A 12,078-nucleotide genomic window follows, 5' to 3' on the forward strand; every position below is an offset into this window, starting at 1 on the left:
CGAAGAGATGCATTTTATGGTGGCCATACAAGTGCGATAAAATTAAGAGTTAAAGCAGCTGGTGTTAGCACAAAAATAAAATATATTGATGTATGTTGTTTGTATCCAACTGTGCGATGTTATGATTATTATCATGAGCGACATGAACGAAAAATATATAGACCAAGACATTATGGCAAAAAATGGTATGATTTTATAAAATGTAAGGTATTGGTACCTAGAGGATTGTATCCCCCTGTTTTACCTGCACATATGCAAATCGATGGAAATGAGAAAGTGTTTTTTCCTTTGTGTGCCAAATGTATTGAAGAAAAAAATGCAGTCACAATGATGATGAGAGAAGTTTTATTGGTACCTGGGTAACAGATGAAGTTGGCTGTAGAAATGGGATATAAAATTGTAGATGTCTATGAAGTTTGGGATGTTAGAGAAAAAAGCAACATGCTGTTTAAAATTTATATGAAAGATTTTATGACAAAAAATCTGGAAATTTCGAAACTGATGAAGAGTATATCAAAATAGTTAAACAGAAACTGGATACTGACTTAGATCCGGACAGAATAAAGGAAAATCCTGGGAAACGAGCTGTTGCTAAGATGTCTTAATTCAATGTAGGGAAAATTTGGACAAAGGCAAAATATGAGGAAAACTGAGTATGTGACAGATTTACAAAAATTTGATGAGATACTTTTGGATGGCCGATTAGTTAATATAGATATAAAGTTCATTAATGGCATTGTGGCTCAAATGAAATACAATTTCAAGGATTATTACATGGAAAATAATAGATCCACAAATATTTTTCTAGCAGCATTTACTACATCAAATGCAAGGCTTGGATTATATAATATGTTGGACACACTTGGGGAATCTGTTATATATTTTGATACCTATTCTGTAGTATACATTGTTTCAACTGAATTTGTTTATTGTGATAGGCTGCTATGGCTCAAATTGCCATCGTCAAGCTAGCCACGAGCAGTACATAGAATTTTATCATTATTTGTTACTATTTGCTATTTCGATTTACAGTAGGATTTTAGAACATATGCTGGGCTCAAACGGTATGAACTGTCTCGAAGAAAACGGTGTATTGACAGATAGCCAACACTGATTTAGGAAATATCGTTGTTGTAAAACATAAATAGCTCTTTATTCCCACGACTTATTGGGTGCTATCGATAGAGGATGTCAAATTGATTTCATATTTTTAGATAGCCATAAGGCTTTTGTCCTGTTCCTTACAAGCGACTTCTAAGGAAATCGCCTGCCTATGTACTATCGTCTCAATTGTGTAGCTGGATTCGTGATTTCAGAAAGGTCACAATTCGTAATAACTGATGGAAAATCATCGAACAAAAGCAATATCAGGTGTTCCCCAAGGAGACAATCTCAGCACACTGTTAAAGTGATTACAGATGGCGCTGTTATATACCGTCTCGTTAAGTCATCAGATGATCAAAACCAATTTATCCCTATAGTGCGAAAAGTCGGAGTTGAATCTAAATAGGGAAAATGTTGTGGAAAAGCGAACCAGAGACTGCGATTTATTGGCAGAACTTTTACAAAGTGGAGCAGGTCAACCAAAGAGTCTGCCTTTACTACGCTTGTACGTCCTATTTTGGAGTACTGCTGTGCGGTCTGGGATACACATCAGATAGGATTGACGAAGGACAGCGAAGAAATGAATCTTCTCGTAATGAAAGTATTGAAGGGCGATCTGTTTTGTTACAGTAGAAAATTAATTGTTGTAGTAGAAAATGTTCATTTTACAAACATGAACGAGGCCTCACGGACAATATGCTGTGTGTAGTAAAATATTTTAGCAATGACAAACGCTTATAATGTGCTAAATTTTATCCACTTAACATCTTGTGCATGAGCGTGAGTGTCAAATGAACGCGTGTTACTACAAAAAAACATGTTTAAGAGCTGAAGATGACAGCTAAGAGTGTTGAAACCCGTTATCTTGAATAACAAATACTTCTTCCGATCTTGGTTTTTGTGTGGTTTTCGACATTGAAGAAGTTCAAAGAGAGGTAGCTCGTTTCGTCTTAGCACGAAGTAGGAGACAGAACGCGTCGGATATGATTAGCGAAATGGAGTGTCAATCATTAAAACAAAGGCGTTTTTCGATGCAGCAGGCTCTCAACAGGAAATTTCAGTCACGAACTTCCAATTTGGAACGTATTTTGTCGGCACCGACATACATAGGGCGAAACGATCATAATAATAAATCAAAATAAATCAATGTTCGCAGAGAAACACAGGGTGACCCATAAAGATAGACCCGATTTTAAGTTGTAATGATAATGTCACTAGGTAAGTCAAACAGCGCTAGATGTAATCGCCAGGGTCTAGAGTTTCAGATAAAATCCGCTAGATGTCGGTACGAGCGCTGACATGGAGCGTGCGGCGAATCTCGCGCAATATGGCGTCCGCGCAACAAAGGCGTATTGTGTTATTGAAATCTTGCAATGCTGCGTAACTGGTTATTCCCACAACTTGACTCCGACAGTTTCATCTATCAATAAGATGGAGCACCATCGAACTGGAACAATAACGTGCGCAATTTAGTCAATGCCAACGTGCCCCAACGTTGGATAGAGCTTACTAGACCGAGAGGCCAGGCTTTACATTCTTGGCCTCCTAGGCCCCCTGAGTTAACACCGCGTGATTTCTTCCTGTGGAGATATGTTGAACAATGTGTTTACGTTCCTCCCTTACCTCGTGACATTGATGAACTAAAAACCAGAATATCAGGTGCTGTAGCTTCGGTGACAGTTAGGGATGAAATCGGCTATTGGCTAGATGTCGTCCATGCAGCCAATGGAGGACATATTGACCATTTATGATGGACTTTTATAAACATCTGTCTTTTCTAAATTATGTACACTACTGGCCATTAAAATTACTACACCAAGAAGAAACGCAGATGATAAACGGGTGTTCATTGGACAAATATATTATACTAGAACTGACACGTGATTATGTTTTCACTCAATTTGGGTGCATAGATCCTGAGAAATCAGTACCCAGAAAATCAACTCTGGCCGTAATAACTGTCTCAATACGCCTGGGAATTGAGTCAAACAGAGCTTGGATGGCGTGCATAGGTTCAGCTGCCCATGCAGCTTCAACACGGTACCACAGTACATCAAGAGTAGTGACTGGCGTATTGTGATCTAGATATGAGAAATGTAGATTTAGACATTGATGCAGATGCAGTAAGTGTAGATTCAGATGAAGGCATTGCTGTACATGTAGATCTAGTTGTAAATGCTGTAGATGTAGATCTAGTTGTAAATGCTGTAGATGTAGATCTAGTTGTAAATGTAGATGTAGTACTGGATATAGATGCAGATTTCGAAGCTGATGCTGATACAGTGGCAGCTAAAATTAGTACACACATCATCAGCTTCTTCTTTCTACAATTCGATGTATCAGTCGATATTTTCATTATTTACAGGAATAAAAAAAAGAGAGAACTGATCGAAGCTAGAGAAATAGTTATCAATAATTTAAAAACTGACGGATACTTTATTATACTCAACACTACTCTACAGGAAACGCATTATAAAATCGTAAGACGTATTGTAAGTTCACTTATTTACAAAAAACTGATAAAAGAAACCATTAAACCCATAGAAAATTACCACTACTGGCCGTCACGTTTTGGCTGTTCCTGTAGGGTCTTCAAAGTTACATCTACATCTATAAATACACGCTCCATGAACCATGGACCTTTCTGTTGGTCGGGAGGTTTGCGTGCCTCAGCGAAACGGATAGCCCTACCGTAGGTGCAACCACAACGGAGCGGTATCTGTTGAGAGTCCAGACAAACGTGTGGTTCCCGAAGGGGGCAGCACCCTTACACTAGTTTCAGGGGCTACAGTCTGGATGACTGACTGATCTGGCCTTGTAACACTAACCAAAACGGCCTCTCTGTGCTGATACTGTAAATGGCTGAAAGCAAGCGGAAACTAAAGCTGTAATTTTTACCCAGGGCATGTAGCATTACTGTATGGTGATGCCCTGATGATGGTGTCCTCTTGGGTAAAATACTGCGGAGGTAAAATAGTCCCCCATTCGGATCTCCGGGCGGGGCTACTCAGGAGGACATTGTTTTCTGTATTAAATGCAGCAAACCAGTCTTTGGACTGAAGACCAAAACAACAACAACTACTCTGCAAGGCAGAGGGTAAGTCCCACTATACCAGTTATTATGGTTTCTTTCTATTCCACTCACATATGGCGTGTGCGAAGAATGGTTGTCGTAATGGCTCTGTGCATGCAGTAATTATTCTAATCTTATCCTTGCAATCCCTGTGTGAGCGATGCATAAGGGGTTTTAGTATATCCCAGAGTGGCTGTGCAGTTCTAGGCGCTGCAGTCTGGAGCCGAGCGACCGCTACGGTCGCAGGTTCGAATCCTGCCTCGGGCATGGATGTGTGTGATGTCCTTAGGTTACGTAGGTTTAATTAGTTCTAAGTTCTAGGCGACTGATGACCTCAGAAGCTATGTCCCATAGAGCTCAGGGCCATTTGAACCATTTGTAGTATATCCCCAGAGTAATCAACTACGCCCGGTTCTTGAAATTTTGTTAGTAGACTTTTTCGGTATAGTTTATGTCTCTCTTCACGAATCTACCAGTTAAGTTCCTTCAGTATCTCTTTGACCCTATCCCATGGACTAAACAAACGTCTGACCATTCGGTCTGCCCTCCTCTGTATACGTTCCACGTCCGCCATTAGTCGTATCTCGTAGGATCTCACACACTTCAGTAATATTCTAGGGTGGGTCGAACGAATAATTCGCAATCAATCCCTCTTGTACACTGATTGTGCTTCCCCAGTAGTGTAACAATAAACCACTTGGTCTGTCCACGACTGAACTTAAGTGATAATCCCATTTCATATCCATATAGAGTGCTACACCCAGGTATTTGGGGCGATTCTAACATCGACTCGTTGATACGATAGACTTAGGATAACAGTTTTTTTTCTCTTTTTGTGAAGTGCACAGTTTTACATTTCTGAACAGTTAGAGGAAGATGCCAATCTCTGCACCAAACTTATGAAGATCTAATTGAATATTTATTCAGTTTCTTTCAGATACTACCTCATTATAGATAACTGCATCATTTGCAAATAGCCGGATTTTACTATTAATATTGTCTGTAATGTCATTAACATATAATATGGACAGCATGGGTGCAAACACATTTCTGTGGGACAGACTCGAAGCTACTTCTACATCTCACCATGACTATGCATCCAAAATAACATACTGTGTCCTCCCTACCAAAAATACCTTAATCCAGTCACGAATTTCAATTGATATCCCGTATGATAGTACTTTTGACAATAAGCGTAGGTGCTGAACTGAGGCAAATGTTTTTAGGAAATGAGAAAACAGTGTTTCTACCTGGTAGCCTTGTAGGCTTTCAGTACGTCATGTGGGGAAAAGTGCAAGTTGGATTTTCACATGATCGACGTTTTTGAAAACCAGGCAGGTTGGCAGTAAGGAATTCATTCTGTTCAAGATACATCATTATGTTTGAGCTGAGCCTATGTCGTAAGATTCAGAAACAAATCAATGTCAAAGATGTTGGATGGTAGTTTTGTGGATCACTTCTAGTGTCTTTGCTGTAGACGGAAGTGACCTGCGAGTTTTTTCCAAGAACTGGGCACAGTTTTTTGTTCGAGGGATCTACGACAAATTATAGTGAGAAGTGGGGCTAAAGCAGTCGCAAATTCGGCATAAAATCTGACAGGGATCCCATCAGACACTGGAGCTTTCTTCAGTTTTAACAATTGCAGCTGTTTCTAAACACCACTGACACCAATACTTATTTCAATCATATTTTCAGAGGCACGAGGATTAAATGGGAGTAATTCTGGGTTTTCCTTTGTAAAGGAACGTTTGAAAACGCTATTAAGCATATCAGCATTAGATTTGCTACGCTCACTTACAGTTTCTGTCTCATTCGCTGCTGGCAGGTGTGACCGAGCGGTTCTGGGCGCTACGGTCGGAGGTTCGAATCCTGCCTCGGGCATGGATGTGTGTGATGTCCGTATGTTAGATTTAAGTAGTTCTAGGGGCCTGATGACCTCAGATGTTAAGTCCCATAGTGCTCAGAGCCATTTGAACCATTTTGATCTCAGTCGCTAGGGACTGAACACTAACTTTGGTGCCTTTACCAGAATTTATTTGGGTTCTGTGAAAGATCACCTGACTATATTCTGCTACAATGGTCATTGCTGGAATCACGCTTTGCTTTGGTGACAGTTTAAAGTTTTTCATTCACCATCTCTCTATCTATAGATATGCATTTTGTTTTATACCTAATCTCTGTTTCTGTAGAAGTATTTTTACAGTGACTATATACCATAGAGATTCATTTCCGTTGTCAACTGTACTACTGTGTATATGTTGATTCAGTGAGCGGTCAAGTATGCTTTTAAACTAGCGCCACAGCTACTCCACATACTCCTGAGCTGTGCTAAAAGTTTCAAGTTCCTCAGTGAGAAGTGACATAACCGACTGTTTTATCTAATTTATTTGTCCTTTGACTTTTTGTAATCATTGCTGTCACGACCGCATCACTGTCATTGATACTTGTTTCGAAACGGACAATCCCAAAGATGAGAGGTCTCCAGAATGAATTTTCACTCTGCACCGGAATGTGCGCTGATAAGAAACTTCCTGGCAGATTATAATTGTGTCCCAGTCATCCGGCCGCTGGTGGCCTAGCGGTTCTAGGCCCTTCGGTTTGGAACTGCACGACCACTATGGTCGGAGGTTCGAATCCTGCCTCGGGCATGGATGTATGTAATGTCCTTAGGTTAGTTAGGTTTAAGTACTTCTAAGTTCTAGGAGACTGACGACCTCAGATGTTTGTCCCATTGTGCTCAATGCCATTTTGGCCCAGACCGAGACTCGAACTTAGGACCTTTGCCTTTCTCCAACAAGGGATCTACCAACGGAACTTCCCAAGCACGACTCACGAACTGTCCTCACCGCTTTACTTGTGCCACTTCCGCTTGTTCTACCTTCCAAACTTCACAGAAGTTCTCCTGCGAATCTTGCAAGACTAGCACTCCTGGAAGAAAGGATATTTCGGAGACAGGGATTAGCCACCGCTTGGGGGATGTTTCCAGAATGAGAATTTCACTCTGCAGCGGAGTGTGTGCTGATATGAAAGTTCCTGGCAGATTAATACTGTGTCCCAGAGCGAGGTGTGAGTTCGGGACCATTGCCTTTCATGGGCAAGTGCTCTACCAACTGAGCTACCCAAGCACGACCCACGCCTCGTCCTCAAAGCTTTACTTGTGCCAGTACCTCGTCTCCTACCTTCCAAACTTTACAGAAGCTCTCCTGCGAACCCTGAAGAACTAGCACTTCTGAAAGAAAGGATACTGCGGAGACATTGCTTAGCCACAGCCTGGGGGATGTTTCCAGAATGACAATTTCACTCTGCAGCGGAGTGTGCACTGATATGAAACTTCCTGGCAGATGAAAACTATGTCTGGACAGAGACTTGTGCTCAGGACCCTTGCCTTTCAAGGGCAAGTGCTCTACCAACTGAGCTACCCAAGCACGACTCACGACCGGTCCTCACAGCTTTACTTCTGCCACTGCATCGTCTCCTACCTTCCAAACTTCACAGAGGCTCTTTTGCAAACCTTGTAGAAGGATATTGCGGAGACGTGGCTTAGTCACAGACTGGGGGATATTTCCAGAATGAGATTTTCACTCTGCAGTGTAGTGTGCGCTGATACGGTCTGCCAGGAAGTTTGAGGCAGAAGGATCCAACGTAACGTCGTGTTGTCTTTGTCCCACAGCTTACTACTGGCAGGTGTGCAGGGGTGGACACGTCCCCCATGGCGCGGTGATGGCGGGGTACGATAAGGACGGCGCCCCCTTGTACATCGGAAGGGCTCACCACGCAGGTGACCTCCTGCCGGCCAAGGTGGTTCCAAAGAAGGGCGGCGCCTACGTGCCGCACAACGGCCAGGAACACTTCAAGACCGCCTTTGAGGTGAGTCCACTTCCCACACATGCCAGAAATCTGATTTCAAGCTCAGCCAGCTTTTCAATATCTGTCTTCAGAGGAGAGAAATACCATGCATATATTGCCTAAGTGACAAATGTGTGTGAAATCTTATGGGACTTAACTGCTAAGGTTATCAGTCCCTAAGCTTACACACTACTTAATCTAAATTATCCTAAGGCACACAAACACACACACACACACACACATGCCCGAGAGAGGACTCGAACCTCCGCCGGGCTCCGCCGAACAGTCCTTGACTGCAGCGCCCTAGACCACTCGGCTAATACCGTGCGGCCATATTATTTTAAAAAGCCATTAATATACGAGGGTCACTGCAAAAGAAATGCAGACTTTTTTTGTAAAAATACACTTTTCATTCTGCTTGTGTCAAAGTTTTACAGTGTGTAGATACATCCTTCCTGCTTGTTTTCAAACTTTGTTCAACCCGTTCCTGTGAGTGGCGCCGTCACAGCATGTCTTCAAGGTGGCTGCCACACTTGACGTTCGTCAGAAGATTAGATTAGATTAGTACTTGTTCCATAGATCATGAATATGGCACTTCGTAATCGTGTGGAACGTGTCAGGTTAATAAAAGGTGTCTATACACGTTATTACATTACACAAAATATTACATGGCACTCAATATTTTTAATTATTTTCTTGTGATGGTTGGGGAAATTAGCCACTTACTATATCCAAAAATTCATCTAATGAGTAGAGTGAGTTGCCATTAAGAAATTCTTTTAATTTCCTTTTGCATGGTATATCGCTATCTGTCAGACTTAGATTAGTACTTGTTCCATAGATCATGAATACGACACTTCGTAATCATGTGCAACGTGTCAGGTTGATAAAAGGTGTCTATGCAAGATATTACATTACGCAAAATATTGCATGACACTCAATATTTTAAACTTTTTTGTGGGTGTTGGGGAAATTACCCACTTACTATATCCAAAAATTCATGTAATGAGTAGAATGATTTGCCATTAACAAATTCTTTTAATTTCCTTTTAAATGATATATGGCTGTCTGTCAGACTTTTGATGCTATTAGGTAAGTGTCCAAAGACTTTGGTGGCAGCATAATTCACCCCTGCCGGCCGCGGTGGCCGTGCGGTTCTAGGCGCTACAGTCCGCGCGACCGCTACGGTCGCAGGTTCGAGTGCTGCCTCGGGCATGGGTGTGTGTGATGTCCTTAGGTTAGTTAGGTTTACGTAATTCTAAGTTCTAGGGGACTACTGACCACTGCCGTTGAGTCCCATAGTGCTCAGAGCCAGCCAATTTACCCCCTTCTGAGATTTATCCTTGAGTAGTGAAGATCGTCCTTTCTCCTAGTGTTGCAGCCATGTACACTGCTATTAGTTTTGAATTCGTTCGGATTGTTAATAACAAATTTCATATGTGATATATATATATATATATATATATATATATATATATATATATATATATATATATATATATAAGTGAGGCTACAGTGAAGATCTCTAGCTCCTTAAACAAGTGTTTGCAGGATCTTGGATGAGCTCTAGCAATTATTCTAATTACACGCTTTTGTGCAATGGATACTCTTATACTCAATGATGAGTTACCCCAGAATATGATGCCATACGAAAGCAGAGAATGAAAATAGGGTTGGTAAGCTAATTTACTCAGATGTATCTCTCCAAAACTTGCAATGACCCTAAACAGCGTACGTAGCTGAACTCAAACGTTTCAGCAGATCCTCAGTGTGTTTTTCCAGTTCAACCCCTCATTAATGCATACACTTAGAAATTTTGAATATTCTGCCTTAGCTACCGATTTCTGATCAAAGTCTATATTTATTTATGGTGTCATTCCATTCCATTTTGTCAAAGTTTAAGGAGAGCCCATTTGCAGAGAACCAGTTAATGATTTTCTGAAAAACACCGTTTACAATTTCAATGTGCTGTCATATAATTCCTGTGCTGTGAAAAGGAGACAGTGGGAAACAACCAGAAGAGGATTAAAAAGGTGTATGGAGATGCTGCTGTCGATCGCAGTACAGTTAGTCGGTGGGCAAGCAGGTTACGTGATGAAAGCGGGCACGGAAATACTGAGGATTGTCCTCGCAGCGGCAGGCCTCGTAACAGCACACACTACAGGTAATGTGCAGAGAGTTAACGAATTGGTGACTGCTGAAAGACGCATCACAGTGAAGGAATTCCCACGCTACTTTGGGATAGGGGAAGGAAGTGTTTACAGAATACTGAAAGTGTTGGCGTTAAAAAAGGTTTGTGCCAGGATGTTGACAGTGGCTCAGAAATAAACAAGAAAAACTGTATGCAGCAAACTTTTGGAACAGTACGAGATTGGTGGAGATGAATATTTTGGAAGAATTGTGACAGCTGATGAAACATGGATCCATCATTTTTCACCAAAGACGAAGTGACCATCAATGGAGTGGCATTATGCAAATTCACCCAAGAAACAAAATTTAAAACCACACCTTCTGCTGGAAAAATTATGGCTACGGTGTTTTCCGAACCCGAAGGACTCTTGCTTGTGGACATCATGCCAAGTGGAACCACCATAAATTCTGATGCATATGTGACTACACTGAAGAAACTTGAAGCTCGACTGAGTCGTGTTCGACCACATTGGAAAAAGCAGGATGTTTTGCTGTTGCACTACAATGCACGGCCACAGACCAGTCAAAAAACCGTGGAAGCGATCACAAAACTCGGATGGACAACATCCGCCTTACAGTCCTGACCTGGCTCCACGTGGCTATCATCTCTTTAGGAAACTGAAAGACTCTCTTCGTGGAACAAGGTTAGAAGATGATGTCTCCCTTGTGCAAACAGTGGCTCCAATAGGTTGGTCCACAATTTTACCGTGCGGGTATACAGGCGCTGGTTCCAAGATGGCGTAAGGCAGATGAGAGGTTCAAATGACTCTGAGCACTATGGGACTTAACATCTGAGGTCATCAGTCTCCTATAACTTAGAACTACTTAAAACTAACTGACCTAAGGACATCACACACATCCATGCCCAAGGCAGGATCCGAACCAGCGACCATAGGAGTCGCGCAGTTCCAGACTGAAGCGCCTAGAACCGCTCGGCCACTGAGGTTCAAATGGTTCAAATGGCTCTGAGCACTATGGGACTTAACATCTGTGGTTACCAGTCCCCTAGAACTTAGAACTACACTCCAGGAAATTGAAATAAGAACACCGTGAATTCATTGTCCCAGGAAGGGGAAACTTTATTGACACATTCCTGGGGTTAGATACATCACATGATCACATTGACAGAACCACAGGCACATAGAGACAGGCAACAGAGCATGCACAATGTCGGCACTAGTACAGTGTATATCCACCATTCGCAGCAATGCAGGCTGCTATTCTCCCATGGAGACGATCGTAGAGATGCTGGATGTAGTCGTGTGGAACAGCTTGCCATGCCATTTCCACCTGGCGCCTCAGTTGGACCAGCGTTCGTGCTGGACGTGCAGACCGCGTGAGACGACGCTTTATCCAGTCCCAAACATGCTCAATGGAGGACAGATCCGGAGATCTGGCTGGCCAGGGTAGTTGACTTACATCTTCTAGAGCACGTTGGGTGGCACAAGATACATGCGGGCGTGCATTGTCCTGTTGGAACAGCAAGTTCCCTTGCCGGTCTAGGAATGGTAGAACCATGGGTTCGATGACGGTTTGGATGTACCATGCACTATTCAATGTCCCCTCGACGATCACCAGAGGTGTACGGCCAGTGTAGGAGATCGCTCCCCACACAATGATGCCGGGTGTTGGCCCTGTGTGCCTAGGTCGTATGCAGTCCTGATTGTGGCGCTCACCTGCACGGCGCCAAACACGCATACGATTATCATTGGCACCAAGGCAGAAGCGACTCTCATCGCTGAAGACGACACGTCTCCATTCGTCCCTCCATTCACGCCTGTCGCAACACCACTGGAGGCGGGCTGCACGATGTTGGGTCGTGAGCGGAAGACGGCCTAACGGTGTGCGGGACCGTAGCCCAGCTT

The 12,078-nt window shown here is 42.6% G+C and overlaps 1 protein-coding gene across 1 annotated transcript in view; it reads left to right on the forward strand.

The window, feature by feature from the left end:
• The window catches only part of LOC126293571 (natterin-4-like), a 68,919-nt gene that overhangs the window by 18,934 nt on the left and 37,907 nt on the right, over positions 1 to 12,078 (forward strand). Inside the window, exon 2 of the mRNA XM_049986847.1 lies at positions 7,848 to 8,044. Within this exon, the coding sequence (XP_049842804.1) occupies positions 7,848 to 8,044 (197 nt within the window). The remainder of the gene's footprint in view (positions 1 to 7,847; positions 8,045 to 12,078) is intronic.

Source organism: Schistocerca gregaria, chromosome 10, assembly GCF_023897955.1.
Source record: "Schistocerca gregaria isolate iqSchGreg1 chromosome 10, iqSchGreg1.2, whole genome shotgun sequence".
Taxonomy (NCBI): domain Eukaryota; kingdom Metazoa; phylum Arthropoda; class Insecta; order Orthoptera; family Acrididae; genus Schistocerca; species Schistocerca gregaria.